Source organism: Phascolarctos cinereus, unplaced genomic scaffold (assembly GCF_003287225.1).
Source record: "Phascolarctos cinereus isolate Bilbo 61053 unplaced genomic scaffold, phaCin_HiC Scaffold_7;HRSCAF=346, whole genome shotgun sequence".
NCBI lineage: Eukaryota > Metazoa > Chordata > Mammalia > Diprotodontia > Phascolarctidae > Phascolarctos > Phascolarctos cinereus.
In genome coordinates, this window is record NW_027556180.1 from 172,834,700 (window position 1) to 172,856,336 (window position 21,637).

Sequence of the window (21,637 nt, forward strand, 5' to 3'; positions counted from 1 at the left end):
AATGTGATTGGGGAAGCCAAGCAGCACAATTGATACAGTGCTGGGCCTGGAGTCAGGAAGACTCATCTTCGTGAGTCCAAATCTCGTCTCAGGTACTATTAGCTATTCTCTAGCTGTGTGACCCTGGGCAAGTCACTTAACCATGTTTGTCTCAATTCCTCATCTGTAAAATAAGCTAGGGAAGGAAATGACAAATCATTCCAGTAGCTCTGCCAAGAAAACCCCAAATGGGGTTTTTCAAAGAGTTGGACAGGACTGAAAAATGACTTAACAACAAGAAGGTCCCCTTCAATTCCCAGTATGTGGTATTGTGATTTTGAAGGGAAAATACAGGGAGTAGATCAAAGAGGAAATCAAAAGCACTAGTGGCAGTGAGACCAGGAGTAACAACAGAGTCAGAAAGCCGCAGGCACTTTGAAACAGAAGAACTGATGTGTTCTGGGTGGAGTGCTTGACTTGGGGCTAGGGATTCCTGAGCTCAGACCCTGCTTCTGTCACGTACCAGCTGTGTGACTGTGGGCAAGTCACTTAAACTCTCTCAGCCTCAGTTTCCTCATCTGCAAAATGGGGATAATAGTAGCCTACCTCACAAGGTTGCTATAAAGATCAAGTGAGATAATAACTGTATAATGCCTGGCACACGATATATTATTATGTAAATGCTATATAATATAAGTTACAGGATATTATTTTAAAAGCTGTATCCATGCTAGCTGTTGTTTGCTGTTGCTGTTTGTTGCTGTTGGATTCAAGTAAGGTGATGCATGTTAACCACTGTGTAAACCTTAAGTGCTATATAAATGTTAGTTATCAGCACATTAAGTGGTATCATAAAAAAGCGCTTTGTCTTACTGGAAGTTGGGCAGGATGTGATTCTAGAAAGTGGTGATATAAGTTTCCTTCTCAGCTTTGGATGACTTGTCTTCATTTATTTATTTCAATTAATTAAATTTTATTTAATTATTTAATTTATTTAAGCTTTTATTTAAACTGTAACTTATAGGTGAGTTTCCTTGTTTTGTGTCCTCAAACTTGAAAACATTAGTAATTTTTTTTTTGTTTTTACTCTGGATCTTTTTGAGAAGGAGGTTAAAGGTAGGGTTCAAATCTTGCCTCTGTGGCTTACTCATTATGTGACTGCTTGCAAGTCAATTAATTCTCCATGAATTATAAAATCAGAGGAGTGGACTAACTGGCCTGAGGTTCCTTTTAATACTAGACCTATCATCCTTATGGTTCCTCACTTAACAGAAGAAGAAACTGATTCCCAGAGAAGTTAAGTGACTTGTCCAGAGACACACAGCTAATAAATATCTGAGGTAGGATTAGAACCCAAGTTCTCTGATTCCAAAGACATTCCTTTTCACTCCTCCCTATTCTCATCAGTTGTTGCCTTGTACGGTTCTAATAAAGCTGAACTTACACTATGACACCTCTCTTCCACCCCAAATGCACAGCCCACCATTTTCTAGTTAGCTCATCATTTGATTTCTTAATGAAGGAGAATTTGCCAGCTTCATTTGTTCTACCACTTCCTACCATGTTAGATCTCCTTACAGCATCAGTACAGAAATTAGTAGCAGGGTCCTTCCAGTACCACATCCTCCTGGCCAAAGGAGTAAGGCGTGGATAGAGGATCATAGCATCACCGACTCGGAGCCAGAAGAGCTTAGTTGGAGCTAAGCAGACTCAGAGGCCACCTAGTTCAACTGCCTCCTTTTACAGGATGAAGCCCAGAGAGGTTAAGTCATTTGCCTGGGTTTTGAACCCAGGTTCCCAGACACCAAATCCAGTGTACTTTCCACTGTACTATGTTGCTTCTCACTTGGGAGACATAAAGATAACTAGGCTCACCTTTTCCTTGATGGGGACCTTCAGATTGAGGTGAAAGCCGTGTTGTACCTTTTGGGGGATGAGTTTGTTACAGCAGGAGGCTGAGATGAGGCAATGCAGGTGGACGGGATTGTCTAAAGATTTTCTGTGAAACTCTGGTGGTCTTTTTTATAGATGACATTTCCCAGAGATGTGCTGGTCAATGTTTAACAACCAGCTCTCTGAAAAGCAGGGTAAACTTTTAAGTTTAATTTGTGTTAACATTTTCCCTATCACTTTAAGTCCAGAAATCAACAAAATGGTACATCAAGCCCTGATTTATAGTATTTGCAGATTTTTGAAGTTAAAAAAAAATATTCACCCTAAAAATTTTGACAGTTGTTTCCCATGAGTTTGAAGGAGCTGGCTGCAGCACACCCTTATTATGGCTGTGTCCCTGGTGAAGGACACATTTGTATGTGCATAAAGTGCCTGAAATGATTGAGTAACAACAGTAACACTCCATAAAACACTTCTTCAGATATACAATGATTGCCTCACCACAACCTTGAAAAGGATGTAGGGACGAGTATCACCTCCATATTGCAGATCAGACAATTGAGAGGGCAGAAAATTTAAACAATTTGCCCACAGTTGTAGAGTTGTTAAGCATGAGCTCACTGGATCCAGGGTTGAAAGGGCAGGTAGGCAAACCTAGGAAATTCAAGCTCAATGCACCAGAGAATGAAAATCCAGTCTTGTAGTAATTTTCTATACAGATCAGAACAGTTTTGAGTATCCTGCCCCATGAATAGGTAAGGAGATGCAGTACAGGTCTACCATTGAGACATTGATCTGATTGAGAAAAGAGAGAACTCATGAAGGAGACTCAAAGATTAATAACTACTTGAACACATGAGGATGTGGATAGGATTTCTGTAAGGGAATTCTAGGCCAGGAGCCAACAACATCATTGTCCTATTCAATGGATCCTGATGAAGCAGCCTCGGGGTATGGCTTCTGAAATGGTGAGAGGCCTTGGCATGAACAATTAGATGACAGCTGGGCCTTTTTGATCTTGAAAAGGATTTGAGCAGAGCCTAGTAATCATCATGAGTCTATCAATGGTGGTTTTCTCTGATTAAATGACTAAAATTCCTGAGTATGGCTCACTAAGTGTATCATCAACTCTCTGAGGCTTAAGTAAAGGAAGGAGGAAACAGTAAAAATTTTGAGCTCTTGGCCAATCTTATTAAGTGCCTCCTAGATGTATACCATGGTGAGGGAGATACCAGGTTCGGGTAGGACACAATCCTTATTCTCAAGTAGTTTAATGTCTAGTAGGGAAAATGATACATATACATATAACTATAATGTAAAATGATATATAAGTATAAGAGAAAGGTAAATAAAGAGCTATGTATGGTGAGTGAGGTGGAAGTTAATTACAGATTGGGGGATCAAGGAAAACTTGCTGGAAAAGGTGGCATTTGACCTAGATGAAGAGGAAGTTAAAAGGTAGAAGGCATTCCATGGAGGGTAGAAATGGGGAATGACAAATTGCTTAGTCCAATTGGAGCATATGAATTCTACACAGAGTACATGGAGGGTAGTAGTATGAGGTGGTATGGTACCAGACTGGGGATGGTCTGGAATATTGGACAAAGGAGTCTAACTTCCCTGAGCAGGCAATGGGGGGCCATTGAAGGGTTTTGGAAGTAGGAGTAATATGACCAAGTGGATTCTTATGGAAGATTAATTTTATTGGATTTTAACTCAGTCAGCAGGATCATGGACAACTTTGGCCACATTAAACAACCTATCTGTAGATAATTTTGGTTTTTCTTCTCCAACCAACAAAAACAACCTGATTAGAATCCTACATTCAGCATAGATCTTGACTGCTATTTGCTATCATGATTAAGGTGAGGCTCTCTCCCCTATACTTCAAAATATTTTATTAATTGTGATTTTTAAAAATGTAACTTTCATTTCTTAATCTTTCCCTCCATATAACTTTCCCCTATAACAAAGAGAAAGGCAGTATGGTGTAATGACTAGAGAGATGGCCTTGAAGCCAGAAGTCCTGGGTTCCAGTCCTATCTCTGAAACCTATTGCCTTTGTGACCGTGGACAAGTCATTTAACTGCTGGGTGTTCTAAGTTACAGACCTGAATTGGAAGAGGGAGTTTCATCATTTAGAAATTCTCTATCAGAGGTCCAGCCTGGTCTTAACTTTATCTTGTTACAAAGGAGTACCATTAAACAGAACAAATGGACGCACTGACCATGTGGTGACAGCACATGCCTTATTCTGCACCTGCAGCCTGAAACTTTCCCTTTTCCAAAAAGAAACTGAACCACGATGAAGCACGACCTGGTTGGGTTGCCATGGTTATCTTATATTTGGCACCCACCAAAGACGACATGCCTTTAGAGGACCTGGATTTTCCCTTGCTGACTAATTTTGGCAAAGGGGAAGGATTACAACATGAAGGACTGGTCTCCGAAGCCCTTGGCATGGCTCACAAAGGGAGGGCATTACCGCTGGCACAAATGCAAAGGAGGAAAAACGGGCAACAGAATCACCCAAGTGAGCCTCGCAGCACACTCCCAACCCTGCTTTTCACATCAAGTGAATAATTAAGGGAAAAAGGGAAAGAGGAGGAAATGGAAACTGCTTTTATATGAGAAACATACACACATACCCCAAGCAATGTAAATGAAAATCAATAGCCTTGACCAAACCGGATTTTTACTTCACATACACAGCTGCAACAGTGATTCTCTACAGTTATTGGCACGGGGAAAGGGGGTCAAAGTTGGTGTTTGAGGTGGGGAGAAGGAGGTCCTCAGGCATTTAGTGAATAAGTCTTTCTTAGTCTTTGAGAGCAGATAGTGTGGTAAGGTTTGCATAACACTTTATCTTCTATCTTCACAACAGCCCTGTGAGTTAGGTGCTGCTTATTGATACCTGGATGAAGAAACCGAGGCTCAGAGTTTTGTGACTTGCCCAAGGTCATACAGCTGTCTCAGTCAGGCCAAAAGTCCAGTGTTCATGACTCCAAATCTACCAATCTACCCTTTAGGCACACCGCCTCTTATGCATAACAAACATCACTGCTGTGAAAATAGTCACCCTCCTTAGGGAAAAACAAATGTTCTGTGACCAAGGTTGGAGAAGGGGAAGATAGTGATGGAGTGTATCCGTGTAGACAGGGGCATGACACATTAGGGCTGCATAGGAGAACGTCGTTGAGGAAAATGCCTGGACAAAATGCACATGGCAGGGAGGGAGGCAGGGGTTGTCTCAACATGATTTCTGACTTTCCTTCCTATAAAATAATGGGAAATATCTGACAAAGTGTGCAAAAATCTCTGCTTTTTTCCTTTGCTGAGAACCCTAAGGAAAAATGAAAAGATGACCGCTCTTGAATTTATGTCCCAAGCAAGGAACATGCTTTAAAAGTGAAAGAGGGTTGGGGAGCAAAAGAACTCTAAGGTGGCCCCCCTCTTCAGTATTTTGTGGAGGAAGGAAATTCTCATGGATTCAGCTTATCACAACAAATTTAATTTCAATCTTTCTCCCACACCAATCCATCTTCAACCCAGCGGCCAAATTGATATTCCTAAAGCACAGGTCTGACTACTCATTTTCTGTTCTTGAAACTCAGGTGGTTCTCAATAACTTCTAATATAAAATACAAGCTCCTCTGCTTGACTTTAAGGCCCCTAGGTGGCACAGTGGATAGAGTGCCAGGTGTGGAGGCAGGAAGACTCAGCTTCTTGAGTTCAAATCTGGCCTCAGATATTTTACTAGCTGTGTGACCCTGGGACAGTCACTTGACCCTGTTTGCCTCAGTTTTCTCATCTGTCAAATGAACTGGAGGAGGAAATGGCAAAACATTCCTGTATTTTTGCCAAGAAAACCCCAAATGGGGTCACAAAGAGTTGGCCATAACTGAAAAATTATTGAAAACACACACACACACACACACACACATATACACACACTACCTTTTCAGGCTTACTACACATTACTGTCCTTCAGCCACTCTAAATCCAGTCCAATTGACCTATTGTACAAATTGACCTATTTCCCATCTCCCTTCCTGTACTCAGACCATCCCATATGCCTGGAATGCCTTCCTTACTCTTTGTCATTGTTCAGTTCAAGTGCTGCCTTCTTGAGGACTATCCTGATTATCCCACTTACTACGGTCCTCCTCAAATCTCTTGGGAAATTACAACATTTTATATTTTGTACTTATTTTTCTGTGTTTGCATTGGGCACGTACTCTAAGCTTACATTGCCTTTCAGCTCGCAAATGTTCAGCACAGGGCTCTCATTTTCATTTATAGAATACTCAAGAATAACACACATTAACCTTAAGAAAAAAATCATTTTGCCTCAGTTTATTTCACAGTGTAGGGGTTAAAAGTGTTGGAGCTTTCAGCTGCATCTGTGGGTAGGAGATGGGTCAATTTCAAGTTTTCCATGTTTTTAGCACTTCTAAATTGTTATCCTCTCCTCCCCCTGCCTTTTCCCTTGGGGTTAAAAGCCTTAGCTCTTCTTACTAGACAGGTGATTAACTCACTTGAATTCACCTTCCTTCTACCATGATCTCCAATTTATGCTCTCTGCATCTTGTTTGTATATTGTTGTTTGCAATGTCTCCCCCATTAGAATGTGAGCTCTTTGGGAAAAGGGACTAATTTTTTGGGGGGGTGTCTCTTTTTGTAACCTCATCACTTAAGCACAGTGCCTGGCACAAGGTAGGCACTTATTTACTAAGCGCTGGTTGACTTGACTTGAACCTTAGGACTCAAAAATCTGCTAATTTCCCGGCACTGAAAAGGAAGAGAAAACATTAAAGCATAATAGTTTTCATTTATATTGCATAGGAGCATAGATTTAGAGCTGGCATCTCTAAACCTGGAATATGGATCTTATATGATTCAACTCTATAGATGAAGAACTCAGTCCCAGAGAATTCAAATCAGTAGTGTCCGACTCAAATAGAAATGTGACCCAGATCACTACATACTGACTTAGAAAACCACAAATGAACAATATCTATGTTGTATCTATGTTGCATCGTGTTTCTATTTATTTTGTTGAATATTCCCCAATTTCATTTCATTTCATTTATTTCTGGTTCTGGTATACTCAGGAGTGTTGTGGGCATGTGGTTTGCTGGTGGCATATTTGACAACTCCTGTTGAAATGACTTGCCCAAGTTCATCTGGGCAGCAAGATTGAACCAAACTCATAGGATTATCAATCTACAATTAGAAGGGACCCTCTCATTATACAGATGAGGAAACTGAGGCGTACTGGCCACACAGTCATTAACTGTCAGAGGTGGGATTTGAACCAGGTCTTTAAATCTCAGTCAAGTGCTCTACAGAGGTCAAAGCCTGGACTTTTTCTATTGTGTCATGCTGTCTACCATATGTATGGAATTAAAAAAAATACTTTACATACATAATTTGACTTGATCCTAATAACCACTCTTTGTGAGAAAGGTGGTACCACTGCTATTCTTCCCATTTTCCAGACAGAGTAACAAACTCAGAGATGGTAACTTGAAAAAGGTCACTCTGCTGGTAGCTAGCAGTGCCAAGATTGATGCCTAAGTTTCTAAATTTCTTGTTCTTTCCACTAGGCTATATTATGCCAGCCCAACTGAAATTAACACCATTTCTCTGGAAAGAAGCCATTGGGGGGGGGGTGTTAAAATACCACTGATTTATCTTCCACCATCAACTGGAAACCACACTTTACATTTGTTCCGGTGACTTTCAGCCTGGCTATTTCTAGATGCTTGAGAAACATTAACTCACAATCAGAATTTAGCAAGCTACTGAAGGTGAGAGAATATGAGAAAAGCAAGTGGCTAGCCAAAGGGAAGGAGCGATTTGCAATTCAGAAGCACAGGACACAGAAGTTTCTCTACTTTAGTCCCAAACTCCTCTCATTTCCCCCCATTTCCCAACAGGGAATAATGGAAAAACTAGATGAGAAATTCCATTTAGTTTGTTCCCTCTAGTTTGAAAGGGATTCCTGTATGGACATTGGCTTTTATAGTTCAACCAGCACACAGAGGCAGCAGTACGTCACCAAGTTGGACTAAAAGACCTCAAAGATCCCCTGTAGCTTTAAATCTGTGATCTAGTAAACATCTAATATGCCCAATAATTAGGTGGACACGAGAGGGACTCTCTCTCCAAATTGCTTACTAAGGCTCTAAAAAGAATTTGTGTCTTGTATGAAAGTTTGGGGAGAGACAAGTGTCTCTCATATCTTTCTGCCCACCTTCCTTCCTGCCTGCCTGCCTGCCTTCCCTGTTTCACCTTTTTTTTTGCCTCTTCTGCCCTCCCTCTCCTTCCCCACTCACTCCCTCTTGCAGAGAAAACTGAAATAATCAAAACTATTCTTTCCTTCAGTTGATTATTGTCCACTTTCAAACAATTTTGGCTTGAGATTTTCTTCTTGGAAACTGTCCACATAGCTTAGAATGACACAGCTAAAGAGAGGTTGAAATGAAAAGCTACCAAATTCCCTGTATTCTGTTTGTGTGACAGTAGAGGGTCAGGAAGACATCTCGTTGGAGGGAGGGAGACCAGGGAGATAACAAAGCTGGCAAAAGTTTTCATTTCCATTGACCAAGAACAATTTTTAAAATGGTAACTGGAACCCAAAATCTTAGTGTTTGAACCCACTGGTTACAATAATAAGTAAAACAGAAGTAGGAAGGAAGGACTACACCATGGGATGGATCCTGTCTATTGCCTCTTAACCTGAAACAAATTAGAGAGGTACAAGGGGGCCATTTGCCTCAGAATGAGATATACAGAAGAGTTTGTGATAGGCTCAGAACCAACAGAATCATATTCAATACCTACAAAGCATCTAGGGACCTGGAACCTAGAATAAAGAAAACTGTTCTTTACATTAGGCTATATCATGCCAGCCCAATTTCCTCTGGAAATTCATCCTATTCTGCCAGAAGCCATGCTTATGGAGGTCAGATTCCATCAATTTATCGTCTACCACTTTATTATAGCCTGTCTTTATCACTCTTCAGCAGTGTGGATGGCTGGGAATGAAGATGAGGAGTAAGCCCCCACAGCGAAGGCATGCATAAAAACATGTTAAACAAGACCTGTGTCCCCTCAGCACCTCTTCCTAGCCCCTCTGAGGGGAGCCATGGATCTGACCCTATCACTACCCCGGCTCAGTATTACCATGATCTCGTGTTGTTACCTGGGCTGGAGCACTGGATGAAAGGTGAGTCAACTCTCCAATTCTGGTAGCAGCCCGGGGATCACTAGAGCTGATCAAAACAGGAGCACTAATTTCCATGGAATGCCTATTGCTCATAGCCTGGGAGGATTTGTGCGTCATACTGAGGGCAGTGAAGGAGTGGCGTTTCTTGGCATTCTTCTTGCCATCGATACGCCGCTGAATGGCACTGACTGCTCCCGAGCTGCTTAAGGTAGAACACTGGGCCAGATTGCCTGCCATGTTGGTGTCAGATGGCAAGGAGACATCGCAGCCAGATGCAGCAGCTAAGCATGTCTTGTCCATTTCAATAAGCTGTTTGGCGGATTCGTTGAGCTGAGTGCAAGAGGGGAAAAAAAGGGGGGAGGGGGAACATTAAATAATTGTCACATGCTATTTCCAGCTCTTTGTACTCTCTCCCTTTCTCTATTAGCACTTTTAAATAGATACTGGCAAAGTCCCCAAATGGGTCGGCTCTTTCTAGCAGCCTGATCCAGCACAAATGCTATGGTAAAAACAAAAACAAAGACAAAACCCAAAACTTAAAAAAAAAAAAAAAGAAAGAAAGATGGAATGACATCTGTAAGTTTTACTGAAAAATTTTCTAGAAGAGCCGCACTTACATAAAGGCTCATGGAACTGTGACAGAAAGCAGGATGCTTGTAGAACACAGGAGACTTCTTTTCTTTCTTTTTTAAGTCAAGCCTACTAGGTTTTGTTCAAATTTTTGACTGTGATCTACAATTCTGGTATACCTGGCTCAGGAGACAAGCAAAGACAGGGAGGGACGAGATACCATTTTTCAAGAAAATACAGCAGCTAGCCAAACAGTCAATGTGGTCTGACGCATTCTGAACGTTTGACTTGAAGGTATGCATCAGTGAACTATGGTTTCATTACTCCAGCCTATATTTAACATTACAACCAGCTTTTAGGGCTTCCCTTTATAGATTTGGATCACTTTAGGAAAATCTGATGATTATGACTGGAGTGCTAAATTTCTGATTTGTGGTTCTCTGCTAAGAGCCCAGGAGTTTTGGTCTGAATGTTGTGATTTTAGTTTAGAGCCATTTTTTACAGGTATTTGAAGGGGTTTGGGGGAGAGCTCAAACAAGTCACTGCTTTTATTCTGCTGCCTTCATGTTGTGATTTTAGTAATAAGAAGTTTTGACTTTTAGCAGTAAGCCAAGATGGGGTAATTATCTTCTCTTTTCTCCAATATGGCCCTTCTGGTCCCGCGATCACGTGTCTGAGTCTGACTCAATTCTAGAATGTTGGAGCTAGATGGGAGCTTGGGAACTAGCTAATTTAACTCCCTCATTTTCCAGATGATTAAACTAACGGTCATTAGAGATCAGTGATTTCTCCAATGTGTCACAATTAGTGAGCTAGACTAGAACCTGGGCCATCTTCTTCTGATTCCTCTTCCAATGCATGATGGTCATATGACCAGGACTAAAAAAATTCCTGGGGAAGATGGCACAGAGTTGGAGGATCATTTCTTACATTATTCTACTCTACCAGCAGGTAATATTATCAAGGCAGATAACCTCTCAGAAGAGGTTCTGATACTTAATAGTAACCATCAGAAGACACTGGAAATACCACGATCGAATTTCAACGTGGTTAACTGGTAGTATTTCATTCCAACCAATTAAATGAGCATTCTTTTTTCATTAAGCTTGAGAGCTGTACTTTTTGCAAAGCATACTTTGTATCTATCATAGATAGTAGCTGTGATTTGGGGGAAGAGAAGACATGACAACCTTGGTGTACCTGGAGTTACAACTCACACACATTTACGTCAAGTAAGAGATTGATTCATGCTCAGCAGCCTTCAGGTTAACACATGGCATGAATAATCTACCTGTTCTTTGCCACATACTTTCTAAAGAATAAATTACAAAAGTACACTGAATGGAATTGAGGCAGTTGGGTAGCACACTAGAAACAGCACTAGGCATGGAAAACTCATTTTTGTGAGTTCAAATCTGGCCTGAGACATTTACTAGCTGTGTGATCCTGAACAAGTCATTTTAACCTGTTTGCCTCAGTTTCCTCATCTGTAAAATGAACCGGAGAAGGACGTGGCAAGCCACTTCGGTGTTTTTGCCACGAAAACTCCAAATGAGGTCACAAAGAGTTGGACACTGCTGAAAAACGACTGAACAGCAAAAAAGGAAAAAAAAAGGAATATTTTCTGGAGCGTAAATGGTAACTTATGACTTGGAAAAGTCCTTTTAAAATAAAATCCTCTGCAGATGCCCATCCACTGGGGAATGGCTGAGCAAGTTGTGGTATATGAATGTAATGGAATACTATTGTACTATAAGAAATGATGAACAGGCTGATTTCAGAAAAACCTGGAAAGACTTATACAGTCTGATGCTGAGTGAAGTGAGCAGAACCAAGAGGACTTTGTACACAATAATAGCCACATTATGCGATGACTAATATTGTTAAACTGAACCCTTCTCAGCATTATGAGGATCTAAAACATCTCCAGAGGCCTCGGGATGGAAAATGCTGTCCACATCCAAAGAAAGAACCATGGAAGTCCAATTACTATCACTTATTTTTACCTTCTGTTGAGTTTTGTTTCATCTTTCTGATGGTTCCTCCTATTGGTTTTAATTTTTACTTACAACTTCACTAATGTGAAAATATGTTTAATAGGAATGTAAATGTAAAGCCTACATCAGATTGTGCACAGTCTTGGGGAGGGTGGGGGGGAGGAAGGGGGAGAAAAACTTTCAACTCAAAAGCATATGGAAGTGATGGTTGATAAATCAAAATAAATTAATAAAATTTAAAAAAAAATAAAATCCTCTCCCTGATGATCAATGCCTTTCATAACTTGCTCTGGCCGTCCTTCCCCCAACCCCCCCCCCCATGTACTTTGTGATCCAATGATACTGGCCCCCTTACTATTCCTCCCACAAGACTCTCCATCTCCTCACTATGGGCATTTTCACTGGCCATTTCCCATGCTTAAAGCACTCTCCTTCCTCATCTCTGCCTCCTGGCTTCCTTAGCTTCCTTCAAGTCTCAGCTGAAATCCCACCTGCCACCCCTCTAGCCCTAACTACTTTCAGTTCTAGTGCCTTCCCTCTGTTAATTCCCAATTTATCCTGTATATAGCTTGTTTGTACACAGATACTGGCATGTTGTCTCTCCATTGGACTATGAGCTCCTCAAGGACAGAGACTGTCTTTTAACTTTCTTTGTATTCCCAGCACTTTGCACAATGCCTGACACAAAGTAGATGCTTAATAAATATATAATGACTATTATAAACCATCACCCTTTGATTCCTGATGTTTCAACATGGCTTATCCCAAGGTCATAAGGGACAATTGTCATAAAAAGATGAAATAAAACACATACATATTTTCATTGTGTAAATATAAATGAATGATACAGGACAACATTAAGGTCTTGGACTAAATTTCCATGAGAGAAGAGGAGGAATCCTTGAACAATTCTGAGGTTCTGGGCCAATTGGAGTAATCCTAGGACCAAGCAGGAGCTAGACCAGTGGAACGTCAAGGGCCAAGATTACAATGTAAGGGATTCACACCTTTGGACTTTACTAATGCTGTGAGTTATGTAGATTGTGCAGGTCCAGAAAAAGCTGGCCCCCTAGCAACCTCCAGGTCTTTCCCCCATGGGTAAGTCTAGGGAGTGATTATATAGGTCCTGGAGGAGATAAATTTTACTGGGGGAGAGGGGATATTAACATTCTAACTACCTCTAAAGTCTTTCCTTTATTTTTTATGACTGGGGGGTTATTTATATGGGAGACTTGTCATTATTATACCTGAAGGAAGGAGTTAGGGCTCTATCAGAGGGCAGAGGACTATATATGAGTAGACAGAAGGAGACACAGAACAGCCATGGAGGTAAACAATGCCAAAATTTGACAAGTGATTGGATATGAGGGCAGCCAGGTGGTATAGTGGAATGAGCACTGGGCCTGGAGTCAGGATTCAAATTGGGATGAGTTCAAATTTGGCCTCACACACTTACTAGCTGTGTGACCCCGGGCAAGTCACTTAATCCTGTTTGCCTCAGTTTCTTCATCTGCAAAGTGCGCTGGTGAAGGAAATGGCTAACCACTCCAACATCTTTGCCAAGAAAATCTCAAAAGGGGTCATGAAGAATCAGACATAACTGAAAACAACTAAACAACAATGGATATGTGGAATGAATAAGAGTGATGAGTCAAAGATAATGCCAAGATTTTGAACCTAGGTGGCTAGAAAGATGATAGTACTCTTGACGGAAACAGGGAAGTTTAGAAGAATAGGCTTTTGGGGGAGGAGATAATGAGTTCTGTTCTGGACAAACTGAGTTTGAGATGTCTATGGAATATCCAGTTTAAAACATCAGTCAACAAGAATTTATTAAACACCAAGGATACACTGACAAAATGAAATAATCTCTGCCCTCAGGGAGCTTACATTTTAATGAAATGTAAACAGATAGTAATAAAAATTTCCTAAAGCCGCTGCTTTTCTTTGCAAGTGGATTCTACTAGCAAAGTAAGCGCATCTTAGAAATAGCTCCCTAGTGTCAAACATAATATGGGGGAAGAAACACTGAATTTGGAATCAGAAGACCTGGGTCCTAAGCCTGACTCTGTTTCTTAAACCTAGGTGTCTACTCTGCCTCTCTGAGCCTCAGTTTCCTTATCTCTAAATGAAAGGTATGGACTTCCAGGTCCTTTTCCACGTAATCCCATGCAATGCTTGGGCTGCCACTGAGCCACTAGGCAGGGAGCATATTTACAATCCATAGTCCCCAAGTCTAACAAAAAGCATTATGTAGAAACAAGCAAACCTGGTCTTGCATTCATGTTATTCTTTCCTGGGCCCTCTCTAATTTTATTTAGAAGTCATTTCTTAAAGATAAACCCATTACTTGATTGTGACTCTTTTTGGTGTGGTGGTGGTGGTGGAGAACAAAGAATCAGTATAAAAATGCCCTCTACTTCAATGAAGAAGGGTGAAAAATGGGCCTATATATGGACTGGTGATTGAGTACTACCTTACCTGCTACCTGAAAAGTTCCCTTTTCAATTGTCAAGTTAAAGGAGAGAAGTAAATGACAAAAAAAGGTGGTCTTTAAGGGAGAAGGGAATGTCCATTGATCAGAATGGTCCTGGTATTATCTACTAGGACCATACCCCTGGTAATTACCATTAAGGGCCACAATCACCAAAGTCAGACTCTCTATTTTTAACTATTTTTTTTAGAGAGATGAGCTCTAAACATGCAAAGGATATAAAAAGTGGCGTTTCTTCCCCACAAGGGCAGTTGGTTGGCTGATCTGACTCAACTTGCCTTGGGTTTAAAACTAAAAATCAAGAAACCTTCACGTTCTACATAGCTAAAGCTCTGGCTTAAACTAGGCTTCTAAATAGAGCCAGGTCAGGCTCATACATATTGCCTGGACGGTAACATGTGAAAAGACACTGTGTCAAGACCTTATGTATTTCTTCCTTGTAGTCTCTCTGCATTGACCTGCCATAGTTCCTGACATTCCTCACGTTAGAAATTTTCTTCTTTTCTTCTCCCCACTCCCAGAAGACATTGTGGTATTGTGGAAAGAGGAATGGATTGGGAGTCAGGAAAGGACAAATCTAGTCTTAACCCTGTCACTGACTAGCTGCATGACCTTGTGCAATTATTGACCTTCTTTGAGTCTTGGTATCTTCATCTGTAGAATAAGAGGGAAAGTCACATGATCTCAGAGCTTCCTTCCAGTCCTAAGAGTTTGTGATTTATGTTAAAGTAGAAAGTTAATTGGTTCCATGGGAACCAATTTGGAAAGCTTTGGGAGAATAAGACACAAATCTAGTAGGTTTTGTTATTAGGGAGAGGATCAAGAATGATCCGGAGCATGGGCTGATGACTAAAGAGGGGGAGGAATAGGGAAAAGGGAATTGAATAGGTATGGCAGCAAGGTGTCAACATTAGGATACTAGGGCCCTTGAGGGAGGGGACCCCCCAAAGGAAGGAGAGAATAATGGAAGAAAAGGCATCAAAGGCAGATTACTTCATGAATCTGCCTAAAGACAATCCTAACTCCAAAGCTATGGCAATAACAATAACGATAGTGGGTAGATACTTTAAAGTATAACGCACTTTACATAGGTCATTTCATTTGATCCTCATAAGTGGCTAGCCTAAGGTCACCCAAATAGTAAGTAGATGAGACAAGATTTGAGTATGGGTCTTTCTGACATGCCTAGCATGTTCTCCATGACAACATGTTATTTTTTTCCCTTTAGGAAGAGAACTCTCAGTGAGTGAAAGTCAAAAATTTTGAGAGGTAAAATCAATGCAGTACCTTTACAAGGGAAGGCTGATTTCCCATGGGTTGATAGGTTAAGAGGGTGAACTAGCAATTTATTCAACTTCTACTTCCTCCTTATTGGGCCAGGAGATTTTGGACTCAAGAACTTTTCTTAAAAAAAAAAAAACGGAAGTAGCATCAGAAATAATACAAGGAGTTCTGGGTTTGGACTAATAGGATTTGAGTTTTAATTCTGGTTTTACTACTTGCCACCTGGGTGACCTTGGGCAAGTCTTTTAAACTCTTTGGGCCTCAGTTTCCTTATCTGTAAAATAAAGGTTAGATGCCCTTTACTAATCCCTTATGGCTCTAACTCTATAGTCCCATGAACATATGGACTAGCCAGTTACTTTCTACATTAATCTATAGCTGGCACCTTCCTTTCATTGCTCCCCAATAACTATTACTTGAATTTTTTAAAAAAATCCTATACTTTCTCATAGATTCTCATTCAAATCACCATGGATAGTGGCTGTTCTGTAAGAGATGCTGTCCAGACTTCTCAGTCTTCATCAAATGATAGAAAACGATGATACCTTTATTTCCAACTGGTATAGTTAACTTGGAGCCTTTTCACAGAATCTACAGCTTCTTCCTGGAGGGCTTTGACACTTCCCACTTCACTCAGTCAAAGATTTGTGGATCATTTACTATAGCATTGGATTTAGGTACTTGAGAGATACAGAAGTTAAAGACATTGCCTCTGATCTCTGGGAACTCGAAGTCTCATTGGACAGATAAGCCAGTTTGTAATTAAGCAATACCTGCATGATATATAAGTATAATCTGTTTTAAAAAAGAGCAAGATGATGAAAGCCTGAATAATCAGGCTTTATGGAGGACACTTTATGGTCCTTGAAGAATGGGCAGTATTTGGATAGCCAGGAGGGGACTTGGTAGCCATTTACAAATATGTGAAGGATTGTCCTGGAGAGAAAGGACTCAATTTGCTTTGTTTGATCCCAGAGGGCAGAACCAGGAGCAGGGGGTGAATACTGCAGAAACAAATATAGGCCTAATGTCGACACAAACTTCCTATCAATTAGAGTAGTCCAAAATTAGAATGGGCTGACTAGAAAGATAATGGGCTCCCTCTTTTTGGAAGTCTCCAGGGAGAGGGTGGATGACCATTTGTCCAACGTGCAGTAGTGGAGATTCCTTTAAGCCTGGATTGCACCAGATGGTGACTGATGTCCTTTCAATTCTTACATTCTGACATAGGAACATTCCAGACCAGTGAAGGTATAAAGAGAGGAAGAGTCTATCATGACATTTCCAGAAAAATGCCTACCTGGTCATTGTCCTTGTTGCTGTTCAGTTGTTCCACTCATGTCCAACTCTCCATGACCCCATTTTGTTTTTTGGTTTTTTTGGCAAAGATACTGCAGTGGTTTGCCATTTCCTTCTCTAGCTCATTTTACAGATGAGGAACTGAGGCAAACATGGTTAAGTGACTTGCCCAGGGTCACACAGCTAATAAATGACTGAGACCAGAAAATCTTCCTGACTTCAGTCCCCATGCTCTACCCACTGTGCTACCTAGCTGCCACCTGGTCAAGGGGTCATGGTAATCTCTAACTTTCTACTCTAAGTATATGTATTGCTTAATATATATTTCAGAGCTCCTTTTCTGCAAGTTAAAGATGAAAGATATAAGAGTGCATGCATCACCACCACACTCTGAGTACTAGGCTCTGATTTCCCCAGGAGACGGATTCTAACATCAGGCTTCATTTTGCAAATTCCATTTAATCCTGTTAAGGAAAAATGTCAAATGCTCTCCACTGTATTTGCAGCTGGTGGCTACCTTGATAATTTTTTAAAAATCTGCTTCATTTAAGCAGCGTGAGAAAACCATCAATTCATCCCAGGGCCATGCTTGCTTTTTGTAAGACCAAGCAGATTACACATGCAGTACTAGGTGGATGTTATAGCAGCATTCAACAACACCGCCAAGGCAAAAGGGTTGTCAGCATTTCCATTACAAATACCTATTTTTCAGAGGGTGCTTATAAAAAAAAAAAAACCTCACTCCAGGCGCTGAAATGTGTGATCTAAATCCAGGATTATTTCTTTTGAAATGTCGCTCCCAACCCGGCCTGGCTGCTTTGTTTTGCTCTACTTTATGGTTCTATTCATTTGCTTTCGTAAAACTGTCCAGTTCGAGAAAACAACCCAGTGCTTTGTTCCCCAAGAGCGGTTCATGGGGACGGGATCACAGCACCTGAGGGCCTGGCCCAAATGGAAGAGTGGGCCCTCCAGGCACTGACAACTGCCAAGACCAAGTGGAAAAATAAACAAGCACCTCACCTTTTATGCAAGGACTTCAAAGGATTTTATAAAAAACAACTTACTATTCTTTGGGAGCTTTGTTACATAAACAAGAGAGGAAGAATGCCTCTGTGCTGGCTTTAAATGATTTATTCCTTCCAAGTAGCAATAAACATATAATGTCTCATTCATTTTCTCAAAGACTCTGTGAAGTTGCTATTAAATCCTCCATTTCACAGATGGGGAAATGAAGGCACAAGGAGATTCAGTTCAATTAAAGAAGCATTTATTAAGTACCAGCTAGTTGGCAGCCAGTTGGTGTAGTGGATAGAGTGCCAGGCCTAGAGTCAGAAAGACTTACTTTCTGAGTTCAAATCTGGGCTCAGACACTTACTAGCTGTGTGACCCTGGGCAAGTCACTTAACCTTGTTTGCCTCAGTTTCCTCACCTGTAAAATGAGCTGGAGAAGGAAATGGCAAACCACTCCAATATCTTTGTCAAGAAAACCCCAAATGGGGTCACAAAGGGTTGGACAGGACTGAAACAACAACATGTGGCTGACACTGTGCTAAATGTGGGAATCACAAAGCCAGAGGTTAAACAGTCTCTGCCTTTAAGAAGCTTGCAAATTCTTTTGGAGGAAACAACGTGCAAAAAAGTAAATACAGAAAACAACTGGAGGAATCAAAAAGGCATCTTATAGAAAGAAGGTGGCACAGAAACTGAGCCTTGAAGGGAGCCAGAGATCACCAGAGGTAGACTTGATGAGAGGTCGCATCCCAGCCATGAAATCAGCTAACATGAAGGCACCTAAGGAACATGCCAAGCCTTGGCATACTAATATGAACCAGCACTCTGGCTTTTTATCCACTGGGCTGATCTAGTAACTTATATATTAATTATTAGAAACAATATATTTACTTTGTCCTCTAGAAGCAACAAATGCCCAAATACAAAAAGTGACCTCCTTGGATATCGAGATTGATCATTCATTTCTTCATTCACTTATTTACTGTTTGTGTCCCCTTTGCCTAGTACAGGCTTGAAACACTGTAGGTACATAATTAATGCTTGTTGATAGACTGAAAAATGAAATATGATATAGTAGGTATATTATAGATTATAGGAACACAGGAATAGCTAAAAAAGTACTTTGAAAGGTCATCTAATCCAAAATTCCCATTTCACAGATGAAGAACCCAAGGTCCATAGAGGTTAAGTAACCATGACCAAAGTCACACAAACAGTAAGTGGCAGAGCCAGGATTTGAAACTTGGTCTTCTGACTTCTAATACAGTACTCCTAAGATAAAGCTCTAGACTCAAATCTTGCCTTTTATTCTTGCTAGGTGTGAAATTTTGGTCTCTAAATTTCACTGAACGTCAGTATTCTGTTATAATATGGGGAATGGAATACCTACTTCACAGGACTGTTGTAATGCTCAAATGAGATTACGCATGTAAAGTGCTTTGCAAACTTAGAAATTCTATATAGGTAGTATCCGTTATCCTCATTCCAAAAATCTCCAAGTATTTGATTGCCAGTGATAACTTGCCAGTCTTCAGTATAATAACTTGGGAGGTTACTGAGAAATAAGGATGCCACTCATTTTCTTGATTGAGAACTAAGACACTGAAGTGAAGTTATTTTCCTAAAATTCAGGTCAGATCATGTCACACTCACCTCTCACTCAAGTGATCTCCCTTGTCTTCCTATTTCCTCCAGGAACAAACATAAAATATTCTGTTTGGCATTCAAAGCCCTTTATAGCCTACCCCCTTCCTACCTTTCCAGTCTTCTAATACCTAACTTCCCAACATGTACTCTTCAATTCAATGATGCTGGCTTCCTGACTGTCTCACAAACAAAACACTTCATCTCTTGGCTTCGGCATTTTCTCTGGCTGTTCCTCATGCCTGGAATGCTCTTCCTCCTCATCTCCAACAACTGACCTCCCTCACTTCCCTTAAATCACAACTAAAATCCCACCCATCCTTGCCAACCCCCTCTTAATTTCAGTGTCTTTCCTTTTAATTATTTCCTAATTATCCTGCATAGAGCTCACTCTGTATATATATTTGTTTGCCTGTCGTCTCCACCATTAGATGGCAAGCTCCTTGATGACTGTCTTTTGCTTCTTTTTGTATCCTTGGGGCTTAGCACAGTGCCTAGCACATAGTAGGTGCTTAATAAATGTTGATTGATTATTTGAATTCACTAAAATAAGTTCAAGGCTGTAGAAATGGAAACTGAATGGGGACCTAAAACTGCAAATGAAATATTTAATCTGCATGTCCAAGGTCAAAATACAGCAAGATAAAGTGAGCACCAATAAAAAATGAGTGCTATCACTGAGTCATAGGGAAAACTCAAATGAACACTTCAAAATACTGAATTCCATTGGTTTTAATCAACAATTTCATATCTCTAAAGGCATTGTAGGTTACTAATCAAATGAAGAGACCTGAAAATTGGCAGTCAGCCGTCCCTTACATATCTCCATTTTACTTTGTTTACTAACCCCTTTTGAATCATAAACTCATGGAATTTCAGAGTTATAAATGATTAATGCTGTCTGTTTCAACATCCTACTCAAATCCAGAATCTTCTCTACATTTCCTGATGGATAATCAATCAGTCACTGATTGAACATTTCTAGTACATGAGAACTCATTACTTCACAAAACAGTCCTATTTGGAAGGTTTATTTAAAAAAAAAATTGAACCAAATCCCTCTTCTTGTGGTTTCCATCCCTTGGTCCTAATTCTTTCCTCTGAAGTGACACAAATCAAGCCTAGTGCTTTTTCTATTTGAAGGTAGCCATATTTTCTTAATGAGACTAAATATTACTAGTTCCATCAACAAATTTTCATGTGACATGGTTTCAAGTTCTCTCATCATCTGTGGTCACCCTCCTCTGGATGTGCATATATATTTGTAGACGCCTCTCCTAAAATGTGGTACCTGCAATTGAACTCACCATTCAAAATGTACTCTAAATAGAGTATGGTAGGACTGTCATTTACCTCGTATTGGACACTATATCTCTATTAAAAAGGCTAGGACTGAATGTTCTTTTGGAATTCATCATTATGTTGCTTAAAAGTGAGAGTGTAATTAATTAAAACTAAGCTAAAACTTTTGGATTTTTAAAAATATGCCATCCCTTCTTATCTCCATCTCCCAGCTCCCTAGCATAATGCAAATACCAGAAGCTTTCCTTATCCCCTTTAATATTAGCACATTCCTTGTTGATTATCTCTAATTTATCCTGTATATATCTTGGTTTTACATAATTGTTGTTTGCGCAATTTACATAACTATCTCCCCTATTGGATTGTGAGCTCCTTGAGAGCTGAGACGGTCTTTTGTCTTTCTTTGTACACAAAGCTCTTAGCATAATATCTCACACATAGTAGGCTCTGAATGAATGCTTGTTGACTAATTACATGAACTACTGCCTAGTTATGTCACCGTTTTCCTATATTATGCTATTAATTAAAAAAATCTGAATATAGGGCAACTTGGCTTATGGCGGTCGTTTATTTTGGTTTTCATCAAAGCCAAATTCCCTTACAGAGCCTATGTCATCTTTGCTCATGAGCCATGATAGTTTCCTAAAGTGAACACATTAGTAACAAACTCAGCACTTTACTAATAAATAATATGATAACAAATCATCCCTTGGAACTCAAGATGCTGGGTGACTGTCATCTTGATAGGCTTAAGTAAGGAATGGGGAAAAGCACATGCAGAGATACTAGAATAAAAGAACTCAGCATTAGAATGTATACAATCCCTTGTCTGGTGACAAACCCATTGTGTTAGGAAACCTTGTCCATCCTACCAATAAGCTCCAATTTGTCATATCGGCCAATTCACAGTGGGGGGAGTGGCCACCGGCT

General features: G+C 40.3%; 1 protein-coding gene across 2 annotated transcripts in view; it reads right to left on the reverse strand.

Moving 5' to 3' along the window:
* The window catches only part of SH3RF3 (SH3 domain containing ring finger 3), a 571,324-nt gene that overhangs the window by 164,456 nt on the left and 385,231 nt on the right, over positions 1–21,637 (reverse strand). The window contains exon 4 of one of the 2 annotated variants that reach the window (XM_020965166.2): positions 9,083–9,436. The exons of the other annotated variant lie outside the window; for it this stretch is intronic. Coding sequence (XP_020820825.1) covers positions 9,083–9,436 — 354 coding nt within the window. The remainder of the gene's footprint in view (positions 1–9,082; positions 9,437–21,637) is intronic. 2 annotated transcript variants of the gene reach the window in all.